The 23,805-nt window shown below is 37.3% G+C and overlaps 2 protein-coding genes across 3 annotated transcripts in view; one reads left to right on the forward strand and one right to left on the reverse strand.

The window, feature by feature from the left end:
• The first annotated feature begins 7,072 nt into the window (after window positions 1-7,072).
• ERMN (ermin) lies at window positions 7,073-12,534 on the forward strand. The gene is given in 3 exon segments (NM_001034799.1): window positions 7,073-7,567; window positions 8,209-8,301; window positions 11,543-12,534. Coding segments are annotated over 3 exon segments (849 nt in total). The 5' UTR covers window positions 7,073-7,329; the 3' UTR covers window positions 12,061-12,534.
• An 8,380-nt stretch (window positions 12,535-20,914) lies between these two features.
• GALNT5 (polypeptide N-acetylgalactosaminyltransferase 5) overlaps window positions 20,915-23,805 on the reverse strand; it is a 44,685-nt gene continuing 41,794 nt past the window's right edge. The window contains exon 9 of one of the 2 annotated variants that reach the window (XM_010801966.4): window positions 20,915-23,583. In XM_010801966.4, the coding sequence (XP_010800268.1) occupies window positions 23,443-23,583 (141 nt within the window). In that variant the 3' untranslated portion in view covers window positions 20,915-23,442. The remainder of the gene's footprint in view (window positions 23,584-23,805) is intronic. The other variant, NM_001143859.1, reaches the window with a different exon arrangement.

Raw genomic sequence — 23,805 nt, forward strand, 5'->3', positions numbered from 1 at the left:
TCTCCAACACCACAGTACAAAAGCATCAATTCTTCGGCACTCAGCTTTCTTCACAGTCCAACTCTCACATCCATACATGACCACTGGAAAAACCATAGCCTTGACTAGACAGACCTTTGTTGGCAAAGTAATGTCTCTGCTTTTCAAAATGCTATCTAGGTTGGTCATAACTTTTCTTCCAAGCAGTAAGCGTCTTTTAATTTCATGGCTGCAGTCACCATCTGCAGTGATTTTGGAGCCCAGAAAAATAAAGACTGACACTGTTTCCACTGTTTCCCCATCTATTTCCCATGAGTGATGGGACCAGATGCCATGATCTTTCTTTTCTGAATGTTGAGCTTTAAGCCAACTTTTTCACTCTCCTTTTGCACTTTCATCAAGAGGCTCTTTAGTTCCTCTTCACTTTCTGCCATAAGGGTGGTGTCATCTGCATATCTGAGATTATTGATATTTCTCCTGGCAATCTTGACTCCAGCTTGCGCTTCTTCCAGCCCAGTGTTTCTCATGATGTGCTCTGCATATAAGTTAAATAAGCAGGGTGACAATATACAGCCTTGACATACTCCTTTTCCTATTTGGAACCAGTCTGTTGTTCCATGTCCAGTTCTAACTGTTGCTTCTTGATCTGCATATAGGTTTCTCAAGAGGCAGATCAGGTGGTCTGGTATTCCCATCTCTTAAAGAATTTTCCAGAGTTTATTGTGATCCACACAGTCAAAGGCTTTGGCATAGTCAATAAAGCTGAACTAGATGTTTTTTTCTGGAACTCTCTTGCTTTTTCGATGATCCAGTGGATGCTGGCAATTTGATCTCTGGTTTCTCTGCCTTTTCTAAAACCAGCTTGAACATCAGGAAGTTCACGGTTCACATATTGCTGAAGCCTGGCTTGGAGAATTTTGAGCAATACTTTACTAGAATGTGAGATGAGTGCAATTGTGTGGTAGTTTGAGCATTCTTTGGCATTGCCTTTCTTTGGGATTGGAATGAAAACTGATCTTTTCCAGTCCTGTGGCCACTGCTGAGTTCCACGTTTTTTGGATTGCCCGAATAAATGGCTGATGCTTCACAGTAGCTGACGATGGCATCTTCACATGAAGATGGCTCAAGATAGTCAGCTTAATCTAATTTATGCTAGGTAGTAGACAATTGTTTTTTGAAGTGAGATATGTGATTACTGATTGATTTTATGATGTTATGCTACTTTGTACTTCCATAACAGTTCACGTTAGCTGGGTTGTCCCTTCAATTTGGAATATTGGTCCCTTAAGTGAACCAAATTAGGTTATTCTACCTCCTTAGCTGGACCTAATATAGCCTTAACATTAATCATTTGGCATTTGACAAGTGAAATGTGGATATTTACATAGTGTAATTTTGATACTTTTTACATTCCCATGTGAAGATTCTTTCATTATCATATTTCATTAAATATTTCAGAATGGTTACATTTATATGACATCCTTTACTAAGAATAAGTAAAGAAAAAAATACTCCAGTAAATTCTCTTTTAAAAAGTCATGTTTACATATGTTTTCCAGAGTCTCCCTTCTAAGGAAAAAAATACAAATGCAAAAGATAATTTGACCGTATTTTTAAACTCAAAATAGGTGATTTTGCACTATGAAGTATACAGAATTGCTTTAGGCTTTGTTCTGACTAACATACTGGAAAAGTATCTTTTATACATCTTTTTGGAAAAACCATATAGACTTATTTTTGAAAAGCATTATGGAAAAAAGTGTACGTGGAAAAATCTCACAAATACTTGAAACAAAAATATACTTTTCTGATTATTAGATCAGCTGTCAAATTGGTATACTGATGTTAATTGAGGCTTGACATGTCATACTATATTCTGACTGAAGTGAATTTATTTTTCTTCACTAGTTTGTAGTTATAATCTGTTCAGCTGTGGCCTAGACCAAGCAGATTTTACTTATTACAATATATGCACAAACTAATAAAGCAATGTTGGATATACTAGGCTTAAAGGGGAAAGAGAGGTAAGTCAGTTAAAATACTTGGAAATGACACTAATAAAAACATTTGACTTTTCAAAAAAATTAAAAAGTTATGTTTCATGCAGTGAAGATTATGTAATAGTATTTGAATTGAGAATCCTTAATGCAAATTCTAACACACTTTAAAAATCATAGGTTGTTACAAACAGTGGTGACAGCATGCGTCTTGTATAAAATACTCTATATTTTATTTGGTAGTTAGATTTATCTTGGAGCTAAATGTTTCTTCTGTTGCCATCTTCTTGTAGGAAAACTTACATGTTACCAAACACTTTAGCTTCTGTTTTATAGACGTGAACACACTGGTTAGCTGAGGCTGATAGAACTCTAGATCTTTTTTTTATATTTATAAATCTAAAATAATTCTAATGCCAGAAAAATTAAACACAAGGTTTAGAAAATACATAATCCTTGGCCCCTAAATTTTAATCCCCATAAAAACTAAGCTATAAGTTGCAAGTTGTTACAAGATCATTGAAGTCTAAGAGTAAGAGAGAGAGAGACCAAAATCTGCTGTGTCCCTGAACTAAAGTGCTTAGCAGTCTAGAACTGACAGACGTTGGAGATAGGACTTTATGGCTAATGTGAGCAATTCTTTATTTCTGTGTTTACTGCTGGGAATTCGGTTGAATTAGTACTGCCCTTCAGGATCTCACAATCTAATATGAACCCGAATATTCCTAGCATTGGTCTTAATCTCTGCATCCCCTCATCTGATTCCTCTAGTATTTTCTTCTTGCCCTAGATCCTGGACTGTTCTAAATTAGTGAGGGTGGACAAACCTGGTCCTGAAGCTCTGGACTCTGATTCTTGAATTAAGAGAATAGCTCTGTCATACCTGGTGGGAGGAAACTCCCTGATCCTCCCAACCCTATCCTTAGCTCCTGGGTGTTTGTCTCAGGAAGATCTTGATACTATTTCAGGTTGTCTGTTGCCCTTTCCAGGCTAGAGCTGCTTCTGCAGCCTTGGCAGTTAATTCATCAGGTTGGTGGAGCTCAGTGGTGGAGCCCTTAGTGGGCCCAAGGAAACATCAGCACCCAGACCAGGGATGGTTCTCAGCTTCATCTAAGTTCCAAACTCTCAACAGTAGGTTTACTTGAGCTGTGTGATCTTGAGCAAGTTTCTTAATCTCTCTGTGCTGAATTTTTCTATTCTGCATAATGAGGCTAATAATAGCACCTTCCTTACAGAGCTGTTTTGAAGATCAAATGTGTTTTTATTTTTGAAGCAGTTGAACAGTGCCCGACATATAATAAATGCTATGTGAAAGTTTGTAAATAAAAATATTAAAAACAAACAAATGAAGAACATTAGAATATGCCATCCCCAAATATGTCTCTTTGACATAAGGATTATTTTGAGCTAATTATTTTTAGGAAGTAGCAGACACTGGAGAAGCTCAGAAAATAGAATGTTATCTTTTGTAAGGGAAATTGACACTTATAAAGAGGATCTCCCTTTGTAAAGGTGTCTCTATACCAGGAAGAGAAGAATGGCTCTAAATCACAACGACTCTTTGTCAATGGAGACGGCAGCCACTTAAATCTGCACAACAAACCATATCCCTTTTTACTGTGCCTTTCCTGGAAACCTCAAACTGGGCTCCCTGTTCCACCCCCGGCACACACCTTTCTCTCTTTTGATTTCAGCTGGAGATGGCAATTAAGGAGTGATTTATGTCATCTTAGGGAGTTACTCGGTTTCCCTGGGTCTCCCATATGTCTTCATGATCATCATGCATGTGTGCTCAGTCATGTCTGACTCTTTGTGACTCCATGGACTCCAGAGGAACCCACCAGGCTTCTCTGTCCATGGGATTCTCCAGGCAAGAATACTGGAGTGGGTTGCCAATTCCTCCTCCAGGAGATCTTCCCAAACCAAGGATCAAACCCATGTCTCCTGTGTCTCTGCATTGGCAGGCAGATTCTTTACCACTTAAGCACCTGGGAAGCCCATATGAGGCATTATTGTTAAAAGGCTTCCCAGGTGGCACAGTGGTAAAGAATCCACAGCCAATGTAGGAGATGCAAGAGACACCAGGTCCTTCCCTGGGTTGGGAAGATGCCCTGGAGTAGGAACTGGTAATCCACTGCAGTATTCTTGCCTGGGAAATCCTCTGGACAGAGGAACCTGGTGAGCTACACACGCAGCACATACATTGTTCAAGTAATTAAACAAGGTGGCCCTTGGCCTAATGTGGGTCTAGTTTCTGGTGGCCTACATAAGCAAACCAAAGGACAAGCATGTAAATGCTTCAAGCTTACAAGATCAAAATGTTAAGGACAACCAGTCACAAATAGCCAAATAGGTTTGAAGCTATGAAAGTGTGAAGGTGTTAGTTGCTCAGTTGTGTCCAACTCTGCGACCCCATGGAATGTAGCCTGCCAGTCTTCTCTGTCCGTGGAATTGCTATATGGCTCAGGAAACTCAAGCAGGGGCTCTGTATCAACCTAGAGGGGTGGAATGGGGAGGGAGATGGGAGGGAGTTTCAAAAAGAAGGGGATATATGTATACCTATGGCTGATTCATGTTGAGGTTTGGCAGAAAACAGCAAAATTCTGTAAAGCAATTATCCTTCAATTAAAAAAAAAAAAATACTAGAGTGGATAACCATTCTTTCTCCAAAGGATTGTCCCAAGCCGGGTATTGAACCCAGGTCTCCTGCATTGCAGGCAGATAATTTACTATCTGAGCCACCAATCAGTAATTTCCTTACTTCCCTTCTGCCTTTTCTCTGTAAAAGTCTCAACATGTCCTGCCCTGTGGAGTGCTCCTAGCCACTTCTAGTTCAGCGTTACTCAATTAGAATTGATTTTTGCTCAGAAAAACCTCTTAAAATTTTTTAAATGCCTCAATTTACTTTTTAACAAGATATTTAAACCTCTATTCACTTTTCTTATGAATCTATCTTTTATTACAGATAGATTAATTTGATAAATTGCTTGATCTCAGACAAGATTTCAGAAGCAGGTAGAGGGAAATTTATTTTCCACCTGTACAGAAACAAATAATCAGTGTGTTAAACAGAGAGCAGCTGGAAATGTCAAAGGAGAGAATTCTAGAATCTCAGAGATGTCTGCCAAGTATATGGGAGAAAGGGATGAGACCAGAGTGCCTTGTACTTGTCATCACTGATGTAGACCCTAATGGGCTTAGCCCTAGACACAGTTTTAAAGGTGATATATGCACAATTACCCTCTAACCTCTGTTCCTCTTCCCTTTAGAAAAGATCCAAAATGTATCCTCTAGGGAGTAACATTTATTCATTTCCTCAATGGTAATTTTTTTTCTTTGTTGAATACCTACTTATTTCAAGGAAGATGCTACATGTTGGGGACACATGTAAAGAAGTTAACCATGGTCCCTGTCCAGATAAAGCTCGGATTCTACTTGGTGAAAGAGACATTAAGCAGATAATTGTGCAATTACTTATTTAATCACAACTGTGAAGAGCATTCTGAAGGACAAGATAACGTGTAACAGGAGTCCCATTCTAATCCTGTGGGTCAGGAAAAGTGACTTTAAAGAAATAGTATTTCAACTGAGAGTTGAGCACTTAGAGCAGCCGATTAGGCTAGAGGTTTGGCCTTGAGGAAGAGAAGGGTATTCCAAGCTGAGGGAGCAGCATGAACAAAGGCTCTGGAATTATTTTGCACTAGATGAAATTCAACAAAGAAGAATTAACATAAAAATGGTGCAAATGAACTTATTTATGAAACAGAAATAGAGTTACAGACGTAGAAAACAAATTTATGGTTACCAGGAGGGAAAGCAGGAAGGGAAAAATTGGGAGATTGGGATTCACATATACACACTGCCATATATAAAATAGGCAACCCTGTTGGCTCAGAAGGTAAAGAATCTGCCTGCAATGCAGGAGATCCAGGTTCGATCCCTGGGTTGGGAAGATCTCTTGGAGGAGGGCACGGCAACCCATTCCAGTATTCTTGCCTGAAGAACTCCATGGACAGAGGAGACTGGCCTGTTATAGTCCCTAAGGTTGCAAAGAGTTGGACAAGACTGAGCAACTGGCTTTTCACATATAAAATAGATAACTAATAAGGACCTACTGTATAGCACCGGAAATTCTATTCAACATCCTGTAATGGCCTATATGGGGAAAGAATCTAAAAAAAGAGTGGATATACTTCTATTGGTTCACTTTGCAGTACAGCAGAAACTAACACAACATTGTAAATCAACTACTCTCCAGTAAAAATTAAAAGAGAAAGCACCATGGTGGAATTAAAACAATAATAAAAATAAGAACAGATGATTGTCTACAAGAAATCCACATACAAATAAAGAATTAATATCTTACTTTAAGAAGGAAGGAGTGGTAGGTTACAGATGTTTTATATAATCACCTGTTTCCCCCAAGGGTAGACAGTGTTGGTATCTTATCATTTTATAAGCATCATACAACATCAGTAGGGGATATTGAAAGTAATTCTGATTGGGGAAAGGGAAAATTTCATGGAGGCAATTATTCTAGGGTTTTACAGGATGAATTGAGCTATTATAGAAGTGAATAAACTAAAATAAGAAGCTATAGACCAAATAAATTACTCTGAAATGTAAAATTTTTGATATTAGCAAAATGGCAGAATTTGTGTTTGTTTTTTCTTAGGTCTATTTCTGTGGGTTCTGAAAGCATACTATCGAATCTGCAGCCAGAGCGATGTACAATAAAGTTGCCTTGTTTACAGGTTTTTGATAAGCTGTTTTTATTCTTTAATAAATAAGAAATGATGCCATTGTCCTTTACAAAATAGCTGAGGTTTTACTTGAGCAAAATCTGTTTGGAAATGTTAAGCTGGTTACACAGAACTAATATGCCTCAAGGTGGTCATTCTCTCTGGATTAAAGCTGTGGAACAATTGTGGCTCCTGTTACAAGGAAAATGACAAAGGACCATTATGAAAAGGCACAAAAATCTCTGTTCCCAGAGGGGGACTGACAAGCTGAAAGTCCCCCTCTACATGCCAACACAAAAGCCTGATTGCCTCGGATTGTTTGCTTATGTAAATCAAAAGACTGCCATTAATTCTGCAAGTGGAACTGCTGAGCAACAAACAAGGTGGTGATTGGCTGGATTCTTGCTCATGGATTGGTGCAAATCTGACAAGTTCTATTACTTTTGTTCTACTCTCTATCTGGATACCTTTAGGAAAAGAAGCTTGTTATTATGCACTAAAGTAAATAATTTGTGTTTTTAGAGTAGGAGTTGGATTTGAAGGCAAGAGAACTTATCAAGGATCCAGGATCTTCCCCAAAGCTCTCTCCAAGTGGGACTCGACTGTACATTATGACAGACGTACCAGTGACATTCAGTCAGGTGGAGTGTAATGGGGATACACCCCCTGAAAACGGTCAACAGAAGATTACTAAAATCACAGAAGGAGCCAGTGACGTGGATGGCACCCCACCACACTGCAGGGTAGAACCTAGACTGGATGTACCCACAGAAAGAAATCAGGAGAAAAGTGAAAAATTGCAAGAGGACATACTGCTCAGCTCGTCCATGGATGAGAAGATTCTGAAAGGTAAAGCATTTTCCTTCTCTCTAATTTGCTTTGATTTGATTTGTGAACTCACTCAGGAGGCTTTGGATAAGCTGTTATGAAGGAGTAAATGGCACATCCTTCCACTCTTGTCCTTGCCCAAATGTGGCCCCTTATCCTGTTGGGGCTTCAGAGCATAAGGACTAAACCTCTGCCTTGGGTCAAATCCAAGCTCATTTATTTGAGAGTTCTGTCATCCTGGACAACTTTCCTGGCTTCCTGAAGCCTTAGTTGTCTCCTTAGAAGAGGTAGATAATAGTACTGATATTTGTAGAGTTATTGTGAAAATTATTGTTTGTTAAATGATAGCTTCTGTTATTTATCATTATATGGGCAGCTCCATTATTATTTGGTTAAAGGGAATTCATAAATTCAATTTTTCTTTCTAAATCTACCTGAAAGTATCAGAATTCATGGTACTATACCTTATATAGACATTAAAGAAAAGATTAGCATTATGTTTACAAGTAAAGAACTCAGTGAAGAAATGAGTTGGAAGAGTGAAATAGTTATTTTAGTGACCACACAAAAAAATCTACCTCATTAGAGTCTAAATTGGTAATTTATTTATCTTAAACTACTTAAATGTTAAAACATTTATCTTATGGGGTTTTTCCCTCCAGAAAAACCAGAAGAGAAGCTCTATGTTGTTCATAAGGCTCTCACAGATCTTTCTCTCCAAGAAGCAGCTGTTGATAAAATGGCATTGAGAGAAGGTAAGAGGAACTTCCATTTTGTACACAGAAATTGTTTGACTGGATATGGAGGACAGTTTTTGCATGGGATGTTGTGTGAGTGTGGTATTAAAAAAGGAATCCAGAAGTCATTTTGAAGTCATGCTGTTTTAGGCAGATAAGGCAGTCTGGACTTATCTGTGGGTTCTACCTTAGAAAGCATTATAGACTCTTTAAGACTGAAACTGCATGGATCTGTATAATTGCTTGGCACACTTTGACTTGATGATATGACATCTGTGTCTTAATAAGTTAGTCAACAGTATCAACCTTTCCTTTTGATTTAGTGTCTTCAAGTCTGTGTCAGCCACCTTGCAAATTGTAGATGTTTCAAAAATGGATTTATCCTAAAAGTTTACCATTGCATACAGTTTAAAATAATCTTATAAATTTATTTGATCTATAGGAAAATTCTAGGCCTCTGATGTAAGTACAAAATTGTTACCTAATTCTTGTCAAAGAAATCTTCCGAGTGATGAAGTTAATTCTAATTGTGTCCTTTCAGAAAATGCCTGAGTAAAAAGAACATGGATTTTTAAATGATTATATTATTTTACAAATAAGCTCAAGAGTCTAAGAGACACAAAGCGTTTCAGACTTCTAAGGAAACACATTCAAATAATTTCCAAATAAAGTGCAAGATAAAAATCTATTAATTAATTATTCATATCATCTCTTGCAGGCATAAACATCTTATCTCAAAATTGAAACCAGCTTGGTAGACCTAAGTGACTTAGTTTATTTAGGACCTTAGCAAGCAAAACACTGAAGAATTATTGATTGAAATATTAGAACATCATATAAAATAGTAGATGCCAAGGTTGTTGGCAGTTTCCTGAGTTTGTCCACCTTGTCTGGACACCTCTCAGACTGTCTGCTGACTGCATACAGTGGTCCACTGTATAGTCCCTCAAGGAATAATGTCATAAGCAGCAGTCATTGTCAAGTTCTTACACTATCACAGTTAATTTATTAAGACCTAAACTCTATGAGATGAACTAAATAATCTCTTGCCCTAACCCTTCTGCTGCCAATGAGCAAGCAAACTCTCAAAGACAGAGATCTCAACTTTTATCTAGAGTCCCTTTCAAATTTTTGACCATAAGGTCAGCTGGAGACAATAGTTCTCTAAGATCTTTCATTTTCTTTAAATAAAGAATAAAAGCAGTCTTGATTTTTAAAAGTGGATAGTCTCAGGGTGAATTTTTCCCTGCATGAATCCTTTTGTGTTTGGTGGAACATATGTTTCTGCTGTAGGGTTAGAAGGACACATTTTGGTATATTTTATTTTCACAGTGGCAAACAGCTAAAAAGTCTCTGGAGCGAATACTCTTGGGTTGAAAATAGGAAAATGTTAAAAATACTGAGAAAAATACTATACTTTAAAGACAGAAGTAATTTCATGCATGACAACTCTATGCCCGAGTCATGAATAAGAGACAAAAGATCAGTTTCTTCGGTTCTTGCGAAAAAAAAAGAAAACCAAACAAAATTATAGTAAACATTATAATGTGTATTTATAATGTAAAGAATACTGACTGGATACCAGCGGCCTATAGGAGCTGTGCACAAGGAATGAGGAGTGATGATCCATCTTCACTTCTATCTGTTTGTGTAACTTTACAATTATAGTTGGGAAAATAAAATGAAAAGAGAATGAAAAATCTTTGATGGAAATGGACTTGTTAACATCTTTCAGTGAAAATAGGAAGCTGTGGAGGAGAAAGACAAAGAGAAACAGTGCCTCTCACTTTATTTAAAGACTCTAGTATTTTGTCTGGGAAATCCCATGGACAGAGGAGCCTGGCAGGCTACAGTCCATGGGGTTGTAAAGGAATCGGACATGACTTAGCAAATAAGCAACAATGGTGTTGAAAGAGAGTAGTGAACACAACCCTGAGTCAGGCAAACTGCAGGCTGAAGCTTCTCACTAAAGTCCTTTAGGGGTGAAAGCTCTGAAAACAGTCTCTACTCTCTCCTTATTAATTGGTTTTTGCATGCTCAATAAATGTTATTGAGGATATGCTGATAGGATCTGTTTGAAAAGTGAAATTTGCAGTGAATTAAATGAGCCTTTTTAAAGTCACTACATGGTACCAAACCACTTGAGTTAATTAGTTGTCCACTAAGGACGTGTCTAAAATAGTAGGCTAATCTAGCATTAGCTAGATATGACCTCAATGAGATTTTTAAATCTTGACTCGCTAGCAATCAGTGGCAGATCCTAGACTGCACTGTGTGTCCTTTGGTGGACTCGGTGCCTTGATTAGCTCAGCACCTGTCTCTTGGCCATCTGTGGTTGCCTGTTCCTTCTCTACACCTGCTATTTTAGGACAACTCTGAGAAGCATGGTGGCAAATACTGAATTTGCTACTCTGAGTGAGACCAGTCATTGGCAGTCATTATTTCATTATTTTTACTGTTGGAAGGAAGTCTTTTTTCACTGGGAGATGTTTTTCTAATTTTCTTTGAGGACTATCCATGTGTGTTTAGGAAATAGGTCCTGTGTTGTTGTTTTTTTTTTTTTTTTTTAACATGTTCATATACCCAGTCATGATAAGCTAGACAGGATTTTTAAAAGTGTGTCTTATGGAATACCAGTCTCACTAGATACAGTTGTTCAGTTGCTAGCTGTTGTTCAGTTGCTAAGTTGTGTCTGACACACCAGGCTCCTCTGTCCTCCATTATCTCCCCAAGTTTGCTCGAATTCATGTCCACTGAGCCAATAATGCTATCTAACCATCTCATCCTCTGCCACTCCATTCTCCTTTTGCCTTCAATCTTTCCCAGCACCGGGGTCTTTTCCAATGAGTTGGTTCTTAGGATCAGGTAGCCAAAGGACTAGAGCTTCAGCTTTAGCAACAGTCCTTCCAAAGAATATACAGGGTTGATTTCCTTTAGGACTGACTGGTTTGACTACCTTGCAACAGTCGTCCATAACAAAAATTTCCATAGTAAAATGAGGTTGGGTTGCTGGATCCTAATATTCATTAGCATTTTAAAGGTTCAGATAAATTCTGAGGAAGCTTATTTGTGTTTAATGCAGTGTTTTCTGAGATAATTTGATAGGGTAGCCTGTTCCATTGTGTAAAACATAATAACCCACAGAACAATATCTCATAAAATATATGCTGGAAAATGGTTGTACAGTAATATAATCAGGAGAATATGTGGGTATTTTGAAATCTCTACACATATCAACTACCAATTGATTTTGCTACAGGGCATCAGTGGGAGAAGATTCCTTTGAGCAGCAGCAACCAAGAAATAAGCAGACAAAAGGAAAGGATTTCTGAACAACCTCTAGAGGAGAGAGAAGATGAGGAGCTGGAGAACACAGCTCTTCAGGCAACTGAAATTGAATGGTTAGGATTTCAGAAATCGAGCCAGGTTGACCTGTCACATTCTAAGCAGGATGAGGAGCAAGAGGTTTGGGATGAAGAAATTAATAACGATGATGATGATGATTGCAAAGATGATGAAGATGAAGTTCGCGTGATAGAATTTAAGAAAAAAAATGAAGAGGATACTCAATTAAAAGAGGAAGGTGATGCAAGTGAGGACTCCCCACTGAGCAGCCCCAGTTCCCAACCTGTCACACCTGATGAGCAGCCGACCTTTGGGAAGAAGGGTGATTTCTCCAGAAATGCTTATTCAAGATACAATACGATATCCTACCGGAAAATCAGGAAGGGGAACACCAAGCAAAGAATCGATGAATTCGAGTCTATGATAAACTAACTGGAATTGAGACGTTCTCATGCCCACTAAAGCAAAAACTAATTCGGTTTTCCTGATGTGTATCTTTGTTGCCTTATTTGAGTTGTTGCCTTTGAAGAAGTGGAAGCTGAATCTCTGTTTCACTGTAGAGTAATGTGGAAATAACCCTAGTAAAAATTCAGTGTTGTAATCTCAAATCAAAAAGCTTTAGGCTCGTTCTCGGACATTTGTTTTTTAAAACTTCACTAATATAGCCTTATGTGTTAAGCACTAATCAGCGAGCACCACTGGGAAATCCAACATTTAAAAGTTTGGCTTTAAAAGTAGCAATGCTGGGAAATGTAGTCATCAAAGGAAAGAGTACTATTTGAAATGAAATGTAGTTCTTTTTGTGTCTTTCTTCCTGTACCTTGAGGGGAATAGAAAGTCTGGTATCAAATCGCTCTTTATTTAAAATGTGATTTTATAGACTCTGGCAATAAACTTTGCAAAATACTTTGCCTTTCTTATTACCTTCAGATTTTAAGTTGTTTTGCTTGGCATCTATGGAGTGAAATTCTGTATAGGTCGCCTTCCTAGGTGTTACCATTCACTAAATTTTCTCACTAGAGGGGCTGAGCAATTGTCAGTCAGGAAAATTCTGTTTACTAAATGTTGGCTTTATGCTCTCAAGATGAATTAAACCCATTGTGAGATTGCTAGAAGGAGGGGTTGGAAGATTTGTGGGCAATTGACTAAAGAGTTATATCAGATAGTTTATTTCTGAAACTGAAAACAAAATCTTGTCTAGCACAGTTAAAGTCATTAAACATGAAAATGACAGCTTTAGCACAATTTTAAGAAAATACCCCTCTCTATTACTACACTTTCTCTTATTAACAGAATCTCAGAATAATTTTCTTTCCTTAGAAACCTGAGACAACTCTAGTCATAACTGTACTAGTTACTATGAAAATGGAAATAATTATCTTAGAATATTTTCAAAGTAGAGTGTGAGTGTGTATTTTTAGTGAGAAAGCTCTGATGGTTGTTGGGAATATATAATTTACTGGACCTCAGCCCAAATCAAGATGCTTAAAACTGTGCTTGTGAAGCTTCACTCAAACCAATGTGTCAAATAATGTACTGAATATTTATGAAAAGGGAGAATCTATATTTATATTCTTAGATCCATAATTTTTCATTTCATGCTTCTATATATATTACCCTCAACTTTCTGTCACCACAGATAAAGACATTTTTTTGGCCCTGGGAATAAAAAGACAATTCCTTATTGTCTGACTGTAATACAGTCTTCATTGTACTATTCAACCCTTTGTTTACTTATTTTCATTTTGTGAAAAGCCCTGGGTTAGCCCTTCTCAGATTTTTGCTTCTTTATGTGTAACAAATCCCACACATTCTAAAGGCACTTTCTTTAATTCTCTGTTGCCATATAATATGTTTCCATAGTATCATACACTATTATTAAGTGTTTATGAGACTCAATTTTGAATTTTTCCTTTTGTTTTTTTCAAGCAGATACTTTATAGCCTGACCATATCAAAGTCTGTCATGCTTAGTCTATAGAATCTATACATTTTATTCTTGACAATGTAAGTTTTCAGAATAAAGTCAGGAAGATCAGGTCTTTATTGATAAATTTAAGTAGAAGATTGATGCACTAGGACAGTCATCTGTTAATTTAGTGCCTTTAAATCTTTTTACCTGGACAACCTATTTTCTTTTTTGGATTACTGGTGACCCCTATAATTTTCTACTTAACTTCAAAGCACAGTATTGTATTATCCATCATAGGACAGGACCCATTGTTAACCTACAATCAACAGAGCCTGTATTTTGAATTATTTCAGCAGAGGTGGCAACTTCCAGTGGAACTTGAGTGAGGTGTGTGGTCTGTGGTCATTTGATGTGGCCAATCAACTATCTCTGATTGGGCTCCAAAATATAGTAACCCTGGCCCTTTTAGCTTTGTGATATCTTATCAGATTATTAACCAACTATGAAAGATTTCGTCAACAAGACTATTGCAGGGTATGTTCAATGAGTAAATGCTTAATGCTCACAGAGGAGGCAGCATAGTTGCAGAGCATTGAAACTACCGTTTGGCATCAGTGCTCATTGCCCTGTGCTGCCATGTTCTGTATCGCCCAGAATGAAGGAACCAGAAGCACATAACAGTGATAGGTGGCTCTGTGATTCTTTCTAACTTAGGAAAAGACACAGGTCTGGTTCCAACTGTAGTGGGTGGGTCTTCAACATTTGAAAAGCATATGGGACACATTAAGAATACAAACTGGGAGCTCCATGTGAAGGCTGACTGCCTTTGGGATTCAAGGTTCAGGGATGGAAGAAGGACTCTGGTAGCTGTTAGCAGGGAGAACCGATTTATTATGAAAATGCTGATATTTCTTGCCTGACTTTTTATCTTCCTTAGATGCTGGGTGAACAGGAAGTAATAACAGCTCTATTTCTCAGTCAATATAAAACTTACCCTTCATATAATGCTACCTTTAAAAACACAGCATGTACATCAGACTCTATCGATCTACCTATTAACAGTTTAAACAAAGAATTTTGTGTTTGCTTGTTCTCAATAAAAGTTTGTATCCTTGTTTTTTTTGGTGTCTAGATTTTACTTTCTCTAGTTGCCTTTTAAAATTTAGAAGAACCCTCGCACATCAGCAGCTACTAAGACCATCAACAAATGCTTTTTCAAAAATCAAGAGAACACCTTATTTTAACTCACTTGCATTATTTATTTCAAAAAGGTCTTAAAATACTTGTATATGAAATTGCAGAAAGAATTTCTGATGGGTAAACATGTAATGCTCATGAAACATTTCTATCATTTTTACAGGAACTGAACTATTGTTTGAGATGCATCTTAATTCCAACAACTCGGAACATATATATATATCTATATATATCTATATATATATATATCTTTGTAGTCTCTAAGGTAAAACATTGCTGTAAACTATGCTGACATTTTTATAGTAATCGTTTTATGTATTTACATGGTGTAGTACTTTTGGAACATTTTCAAATGGAGAATGGGCATTTAAGTTTTTCAAAATGATAAGAAAACATTTAAAATAAGTAATAATAGAGAATTATAGAAAAAGAAGAAACATCAGCATATCATAAAGAAGAAATATGTCTGACCATATGAGAAAGGCACTACTTCTTTTAAAGCCTAAACTTTCACTGCTCCATAAAAGTAAGAGGGCTATAAAAAGTAATGTCAAAAGTATAGCAAACATTTGCTAATATTATAAAATATCACACAGTAACATAATAAATATGAATACCAAAATGTGTGAAGAACACAAGGTAAGTAGAACATGCAATCAACATAAACACATGGGTAGTAATGAGTAGTGGAAATCACCCAAGTTTATGCGAAACTATAAAATCAAAGAGCTTTGTAATTAATTACCAATTTGAAAGAGTTTTAGATATGAATTTGAAAGGTAATTGAACATTTACTTAGAAACTTAGGTAATCAATAACAAAATTCACTAATTTAACCTTTGTCTTCTTTTTTTTTTATGCCCACCTCTTATAGCTAATATGTATAAAACTAGGAACATTCCATACAGTAGTCATGTACGGATGTGAGAGTTGGACTATAAAGAAAGCTGAGCACCAAAAAATTGATGCTTTTGAACTGTGGTGTTGGAGAAGACTCTTGAGAGTCCCTTGGAATTCAAGGAGATCCAACCTGTCCATCCTAAAGGAAATCAGTCCTGAATATTCATTGGAAGGACTGATGCTGAAATTCTAATATTCTGGCCTCCTGATATGATGAACTGACTTGTAGGAAAAGACCCTGATGCTGGGAAATATCGAATGCAGGAGGAGAAGGGGACAACAGAGGATGAGAAGGTTGGATGGCATCACTGAATCAATGGACTTGAGCTTGAGCAACTCTGGGAGTTGGTGATGGGCAGAGAAGTTTGGCATGCTGTAGTCCATGGGGTTGCAAAGAGTCAGACAAGAATGAGCCACTGAACTGAGCAACATTCAGGCAGTTGTTTGAAGAAGAATTAAGACATATGTATAAACCTAAACTGAATAACAAGGATCCCGATAATTTAGTTTGGTTACTCCTCACATCTGGAAAATAATAGCCAGAGTAAAAGTCCACATGAGAATTTTTCGTACAGAAGGCCAGATGCAGACAAAGCTGTGTACTTAAAAGAGACTTAAAAATATCCCAAACATTTCAAAATTTTTATTTATTTGTAGAAACTCTTGGTTTTACTTTCTGTCAATTGAAAGTATAAAATATAGAAGCATCAGTTCAGTTCAGTTCAGTCACTCCATCATGTCTGACTCTGCGACCCCATGAATTGCAGCATGCCAGGCTTCCCTGTCCATCACCAACTCCTGGAGTTACCCAAACTCATGTCCATCGAGTCAGTGATGCCACCCAGCCATCTCATCCTGTCGTCCCCTTCTCCTCCTGCCCTCAATCCCTCCCAGCATCAGGATCTTTTCCAATGAGTCAATTATTTGCATGAGGTGGCCAAAATATTGGAGTTTCAGCTTCAGCATCAGTCCTTCCAATGAACACCCAGGACTGATCTTTAGAATGGACTGGTTGTATCTCCTTGCAGTCCAAGGGACTCTCAAGAGTCTTCTCCAACAAAGCATCAATTCTTCAGTGCTCAGCTTTCTTCACAGTCCAAATCACACATCCATACATGACCCCTGGAAAAACCATAGACATGACTAGATGGACCTTTGTTAGCAAAGTAATGTCTCTGCTTTTTAATATGCTGTCTAGGTTGCTCATAACTTTCCATCCAAGGAGTAAGCGTCTTTTAATTTCATGGCTGCAGTCACCATCTGCAGTGATTTTGGAGCCCCCCAAAATAAAGTCAGACACTGTTTCCACTGTTTCCCCATCTATTTCCCATGAAGTGATGGGACCAGATGCCATGATCTTAGTGTTCTGAATGTTGAGCTTTAAGCCAACTTTTTCTCTCTCCTCTTTCACTTTCATCAAGAAGCTTTTTAGTTCCTCTTCACTTTCTGCCATAAGGGTGGTGTCATCTGCATATCTGAGGTTATTGATATTTCTCCTGGCAATCTTGATTCCAGATTGGGCTTCTTACAGCCCAGCGAATCTCATGATGTACTCTGCATATAAGTTAAATAAGCAGGGTGACAATGTACAGCCTTAATGTACTCCTTTTCCTATTTGGAACCAGTCTGTTCCATGTCCAGGTCTAACTGTTGCTTCCTGACCTGCGTATAGGTTTCTCAAGAGGCAGGTCAGGTGGTCTGGTATTCCCATCTCTTGAAGAATTTTCCAGAGTTTATTGTGATCCACACAGTCAAAGGCTTTGGTATAGTCAATAAAGCAGAAGTAGTTGTTTTTCTGGAACTCTTGCTTTTTCAATGATCCAGCAGATGTTGGCAATTTGATCTCTGGTTCCTCTGCCTTTTCTAAAACCAGCCTGAACATCTGAAAGTTCACAGTTCACATATTGCTGAAGCCTGGCTTGGAAAGTTTTGAGTTACTTCACTAGCATGTGAGATGAGTGCAATTGTGTGGTAGTTTGAGCATTCTTTGACACTGCCTTTCTTTGGTATTGGAATGAAAACTGACATTTTCCAGTCCTGTGGTCACTGCTGAGTTTTCCAAATTTGCTGGCATATTTAGTGCAGCACTTTCACAGCATCATCTTTCAGGATTTGAAATAGCTCAACTGTAATTCCATCACCTCCACTAGCTTTGTTCATAGTAATGCTTCCTAAGGCCCACTTGACTTCACATTCCAGGATGTCTGGCTCTAGGTGAGTGATGACACCATCATGATTATCTGGGTCGTGAAGATCTTTTTTGTATAGTTCTTCTGTGTATTCGTGAAGCCATTTATATATATGTTTTAGTTTCAATATCTAATATAAAGACTTTATATAGATATTTAGGACCAACATCCTTGACTGGGAAAAATCCATCCATCAATAACAAAATAGGAAAGCCTCGTTTTCAAAGAAATTATTTGTTACTACTTATTCAATGGCAAACATCATTAGAAACTCAGTGTATTAGAAGTTGCTCTATTTGTTGGAAAATAAGAATTTTGTGTTTTTGGAAAGCAAAGACTCACATAAACTTTCAAAGAGACCCCAGTCATAGTGATAGCTACCGGTTGACTCTTTAGGTTGAAAGCAGGGGCATTAAATCTTAGTGTGATGGTATTTTTTTTCCTTTATTTTAGACACAAATACCAGAAACACTTGAAATTCCATCCACTAAACTTCACCAGGACTAGATAATATTTTTGATGTTGTTCAGTTGTTAAGTCATGTTCGATTCTTTAAGACCCCTTGGACTGCAGCATGTCAGGCTCCCCTGTCCTTCACTATCTCCGTAAGTTTACTCAGATTCATGTCCATTGAGTTGATGATGCTATCTAACCATCTCATCCTCTGTCATCCCCTTCTCCTTTTGCCTTCAATCTTTCCTTGCTTCAGGGTCTTTTCCAATGAGTTGACTCTTTGCATCAGGTGGCCAAAGGATTGGAGATACTCTTTTACATGACTTGTTCAAAGCTGTTTTTGGAATGACTATTTGTCCAATATATATATATATATATATATATATATATATATATATATATATAAAAGCTGTGGTTAGTGTTCCTTTTCTCATGTCAAGGTATCTTGGTTTCTAGCAATTGTTGAATACACTCATGCAAAGGTTTTTGTAAAAGCACTTTGGTGACAATCTACACAGTGAAGTGAAAGTTACAAGATTTGGTTTTTGGACTCTGATTTTCCACTTCCCACCTGCATTCAAATTAAGCAATCTGTCAGCTTTGATTAATGGTTAAGGGAACAAAGAGTTGGTAATATCATTCACAGAGAAGCAATCTCTCTATGTCCACTTCTCTCTCTCATACTTCTTCTAGGAAATGGAAAGGAATAAGTTCTGCATGAAGTCAGGAGATAAGACCACTGTGAAGTGTGTGAGTATAATTATCCTTAAGCCTACACTTCAGTTGTTTAACAGTAAGGAGTGAAGCCTCTATTTCCTGTTGGTTCAACATCCAAAAAGATTTGGCCAAAAGGTCACATCAAATCACCAAAAATCACATCTCATCACTAAAAAGATGTGACTCTGTACCAAAGGATTTTAACTGAGCCCACCTGAGTTGCCTGCCCTACTTATAAAAGAAGAAATAGAAAAAAAAGGAGAAGAAGAAAAATAAAAAGAAGGAGAAGAGGTAGAGGAAAAGGAAGAAGAGGAAAAGGAAGAAGAGGAAAAGGAAGAAGAGGAAAAAAAAATCATAGAAGCATCGTTTAGTGAAAGAGGCTCACTTTTAAATTTTTTTTTTAGCCTAATAGAATGGAATCTGGATTTTAACTCTTTCTAGTGTGATGCCTTTAGACAATCCCTCTCAATCATCTTCGTCTGCATAATGAGGAGAAGGAGACTCACCTCACTGAGTTGTGCACAGACTGAGATGAGGCACAAACAATGCCTAGCACATAGTAGGTACTCAAGGTAATTAGTCCCATCTCCTTTCTCTTTATTTCTTGTAATTTCCTTGTTTTTATTCAAGATGGTGGACTTTCTGTTGAGATGGAATTTGTTTTCTATGTTTGAATGTGAAAGATAAAGATATTAAAACAAAAACGGTACCATCTGGTGTACCTCAACTCCCTTCTCTTGCATGACAGCCTCTTGAAAATCATTCTAAGCCATCCATAAAATCAAGATTGACTGGGAAAATTGAATTCCTACACTATAACTGGTATATTTTCCCCTTTACAATCTTGAAGGTGATTCTAAAGGAAAGATGCTTTAATATTGAAGAAAGTATTACCAAATTAGTTGAAAGCTAATGTGACTGCAGCCATGAAATTAAAAGACGCTTACTCCTTGGAAGAAAAGTTATAAACAACCTAGATAGCATATTGAAAAGCAGAGACATTACTCTGCCAACAAAGGTCTGTTTAGTCAAGGCTATGGTTTTTCCAGTGGTCATGTACGGATGCAAGAGTTGGACTGTGAAGAAAACTGAACGCAGAAGAATTGATGCTTTTGTACTGTGGTGTTGGAGAAGACTCTTGAGAGTCCCTTGGACTGCAAGGAGATCCAACCAGTCCATTCTGAAGGAGATCAGCCCTGGGTGTTCTTTGGAAGGACTGATGCTAAAGCTGAAACTCCAGTACTTTGACCGCCTCATGCGAAGAGTTGACTCATTGGAAAAGACCCTGATGCTGGGAGGGATTGTGGGCAGGAGGAGAAGGGGACGACAGAGGATGAGATGGCTGGATGGCATCACCGACTCGATGGATGTGAGTCTGAGTGAACTCCAGGAGATGGTGATGGACAGGGAGGCCTGGCGTGCTGCGATTCATGGGGTCGCAAAGAGTCGGACGCAACTGAGCGACTGAACTGACCTGAATGATATATTATGATCATGGTGCATGGTAGTTTTCGCCCTTGTGAAAGACAGTTGATTGAATATCATCAAGCAGAACTGAGCAAATTTGATGCTGGTGATAAAACACAGTTGTACCAACAACAGCTGTGTCATCCTTCAGGAGAGTAGTGGTTGAAAATGAGAAAAGAATTGTGCAAACTGGAAGGCTCAGAAGTACTCAAATGGTTTGGTAAATTAGTTTTTGAGCCAATAAGACCTGTAAAATATTATCAACTATGCTTGTGTTCAAGGTAATAAGATGCAAATATATTTTTCTAGGAAAGGTAATAAATAGCTTAAGCTAATCCAGAGAAAACTCTATAAAGGCCCTAAGAACAGAACCCCTTATTGAAGAACTCAGGGCTGATTAAGACCCTAATGTGTCTCATCCAAGGGTTTATCATTAGAAGTACCAGAATATCTAGAGGCATTTATACCTTTATTACAGTCTTCAGAAAACAAAAATTTAGAGCACATTGCTTAAAAGAATGTTGGTAGTAGATTTCACAATTAGTCCATACTCCTTTAAGGCCCATATGATTTCTAACTACTGATTATTGCCTTGCTTCTTAGAGTAAGTGGGAAAAACACGGTAAAACCTGTTTTAAAAATTCTACCCAAGAACAAACATGTGATGTATGAAAATACTTCTTTGCTATACTGACAATATGGATTCAAATATAGCTTCACATAATAAGTATGTCAAGGTAAAGCCAGGAGGAGAATACACCGAACAGGTCACAGAGGGTTCTTTTGAGCAAAAACATTTGAATTTCTTCAGCTGGTATGCCCAAAGATAAACCTATCCAAAACATAACTCATCTTTTTCTGAATAGAGTTGACAATTATGGTGGAAACTGTTTTTGAATAAAAAGAGATTCATTAGACTGGCAGAAAACCTTTCAACATTTTTTCACTCACACAAAGAATTGCATAGGGCATCCAGCGCATTGAGTTTGGTCAGCAACTCAATTAGTCCTTTGGCAACTAACTTATGTTTTATCCCCCACATGGCGCTGTTTTGAAAAGAATGATCTCATTTGCTAGTCATTTTCTCATCTCATCTGCAATATCAATTATTTACATAAAATATCTTAAATATGATACAAATGTTCAAAACTATTTCCCCTTCCAATTCTTAGTTATTGCTGTTTTTGTGTAATTAATTGGGAATTAAAATTAAAGTTTTAATAGGAAATCAGACTAAGGATACCAAGTTTCACCATCAACTCAATTGCACAGGTTTCTTTCTTTCTTTTTTTTACAAATATTAACAAGCATGTAGCATGAGTATTCTCCAGACACCCAACCTCAACCAAAAAATTTATGCTTTTTTTTTTTTTTTAAGAATGTCATGGAGCAATTTTGGTTAGGCTGGTGGCCCCATTTTTGGAGATCCTGATTCCAGATATCTAATTTAATCTAATTCTGATTCTAATTCTAATCCTGATTCTCTTACTAACTGGCCTGGGATTTTTAGATAGGTAATGTGTCTGCTAGACATCAAATTTCTACCAAATGAATGCAAAGGTTATCAGAATTTCTAAGATATCTTTCAGTATGACTAAGTTTAGGCATACCTATGGAGAGGGAAATGGCAACCCACTCCAGTGTTCTTGCCTGGAGAATCCCAGGGGCAGGGGAGCCTGGTGGGCTTCCGTCTATGGGGTCACACAGAGTCTGACACGACTGAAGCGACTTAGCAGCAGCAGCAGGCATACCTAAGATTAGGTACTCAATTTGGATCAAAGTAATATTGGGATTTTCTCCAAACTTATCAGTGTTATCTTTAGGTCTGCATCTAGGCATTTATTCTTTTCTCCCCCACAGAGGTGCAAGATCCCCTTCCTTATTTTGGCTAAATCTAGGACAGTTTTCTCTTAACTCTCTTCACTGTGGTTATCATTCTCTTCCCCTTTCTTTACATCTCCTTCACTTTATTTCTACCTTGAAAACTTGTAAAGCCTATTTTAGCATACTTCATCTGTGTGAATGCTACTGAATATAAAGTAGGATTTTCACATAAGAGAACTTTCTTATTTTTAGTGCTCTATTTCTGCTTTATTCATTTTAACTCCTCTTATTTGGTTCTATATTAGAGTAGGTTCAATGATGAAATTTATTTTCAGTTACTACTGTGTGAAGTGATGCAGTCTGTATTTCTTTCCATTTTTTTTCTTGTTTAATATCCACATAAATCTAGAAGCTACTTGTATGGCCATTTTTTAAAGTGCAGTTTAAAAGCACAAAATGAATGGAAACATCCATGTCTAGAATTGAATAAGCATTTGACTTCCTCACTTAGAAATTTTCCACTGACTCAGAGTAAGAAAAACATTATACAGTCATCTAGATCAAAACCCTGCCATCAAGGAGTATTATATTAATATTATTTCTAACATTAGGTAAACATGCATGTGGTTGGGAGAGATTTCATCAAGGTGAAAGCTGTGTGTTTCTGAGTTCTTTTAGTCTAGGAACTCAAGTAATTTTTCTTTTCTTTCTTTCCTTCTACCTCTTTTATTTTTGATGAAAAACTGGCAAATAAAGGACCAGCTTCTCATTAATTATACCTACTTGTGGGTCAAAAATGCTGGTTATGATCAGCCATCATTGAATATCATTGTACTTTTCCAAGTTCTTCTGTCTTCATTTCTGGTTACCTGTTAGATGGAATGGGACAGCTAGCAGGCTTTGTTCCAGCAGAGAGTAGAAAGCAGGCAATTTAAAAGGCCACCTAGTGCTGAAGAAGGACTCCAATCCAATGTTGGATTTTTCTCCCTGAGTTAAATTTTGGTATCTCAAATATTGTGATTTTTAAAAAAAATCTTCCATTTAAATGTTATTAATTTTGAAATTTTTAAACTAGCATGGGGAAATATGGTCACCAAATTCACTGTCGAATTCACAGTGTCTAGTGGGTTTCCTAGATCAAAATATCACTTCCTCTTCAGTCTTCATAATAGTTTTCAAATTTCCACTTTTGATCTGGCTTTGCTGGGTCACAAGGTGCAACTTTCAGGGTCTTCTGAGTAAAATCTCCTTCCAAGCATAACAACTGATGATAGTTTCCAAAAACAAGGTGGTTCACCTGGAAAGAAAGGGGATCTGATAATGAGCCATAGGCTGAATTTAACAATTGTGATGTAAAGAAATTAAAACCAATTACCAATTTTTAAAAAAGGTGATTTCATTTTTTATTTTTTAGGAATTCCCCTGAAATAGATGAATAACATAAACCAGACTTTAGACAGTATTAAATTTGTCTTTATCTTAAACTAAATTCTCACACTCTCCAAGCTACAACTTTCAG

This window comes from Bos taurus, chromosome 2 (assembly GCF_002263795.3).
Source record: "Bos taurus isolate L1 Dominette 01449 registration number 42190680 breed Hereford chromosome 2, ARS-UCD2.0, whole genome shotgun sequence".
Classification (NCBI taxonomy): Eukaryota; Metazoa; Chordata; class Mammalia; order Artiodactyla; family Bovidae; genus Bos; species Bos taurus.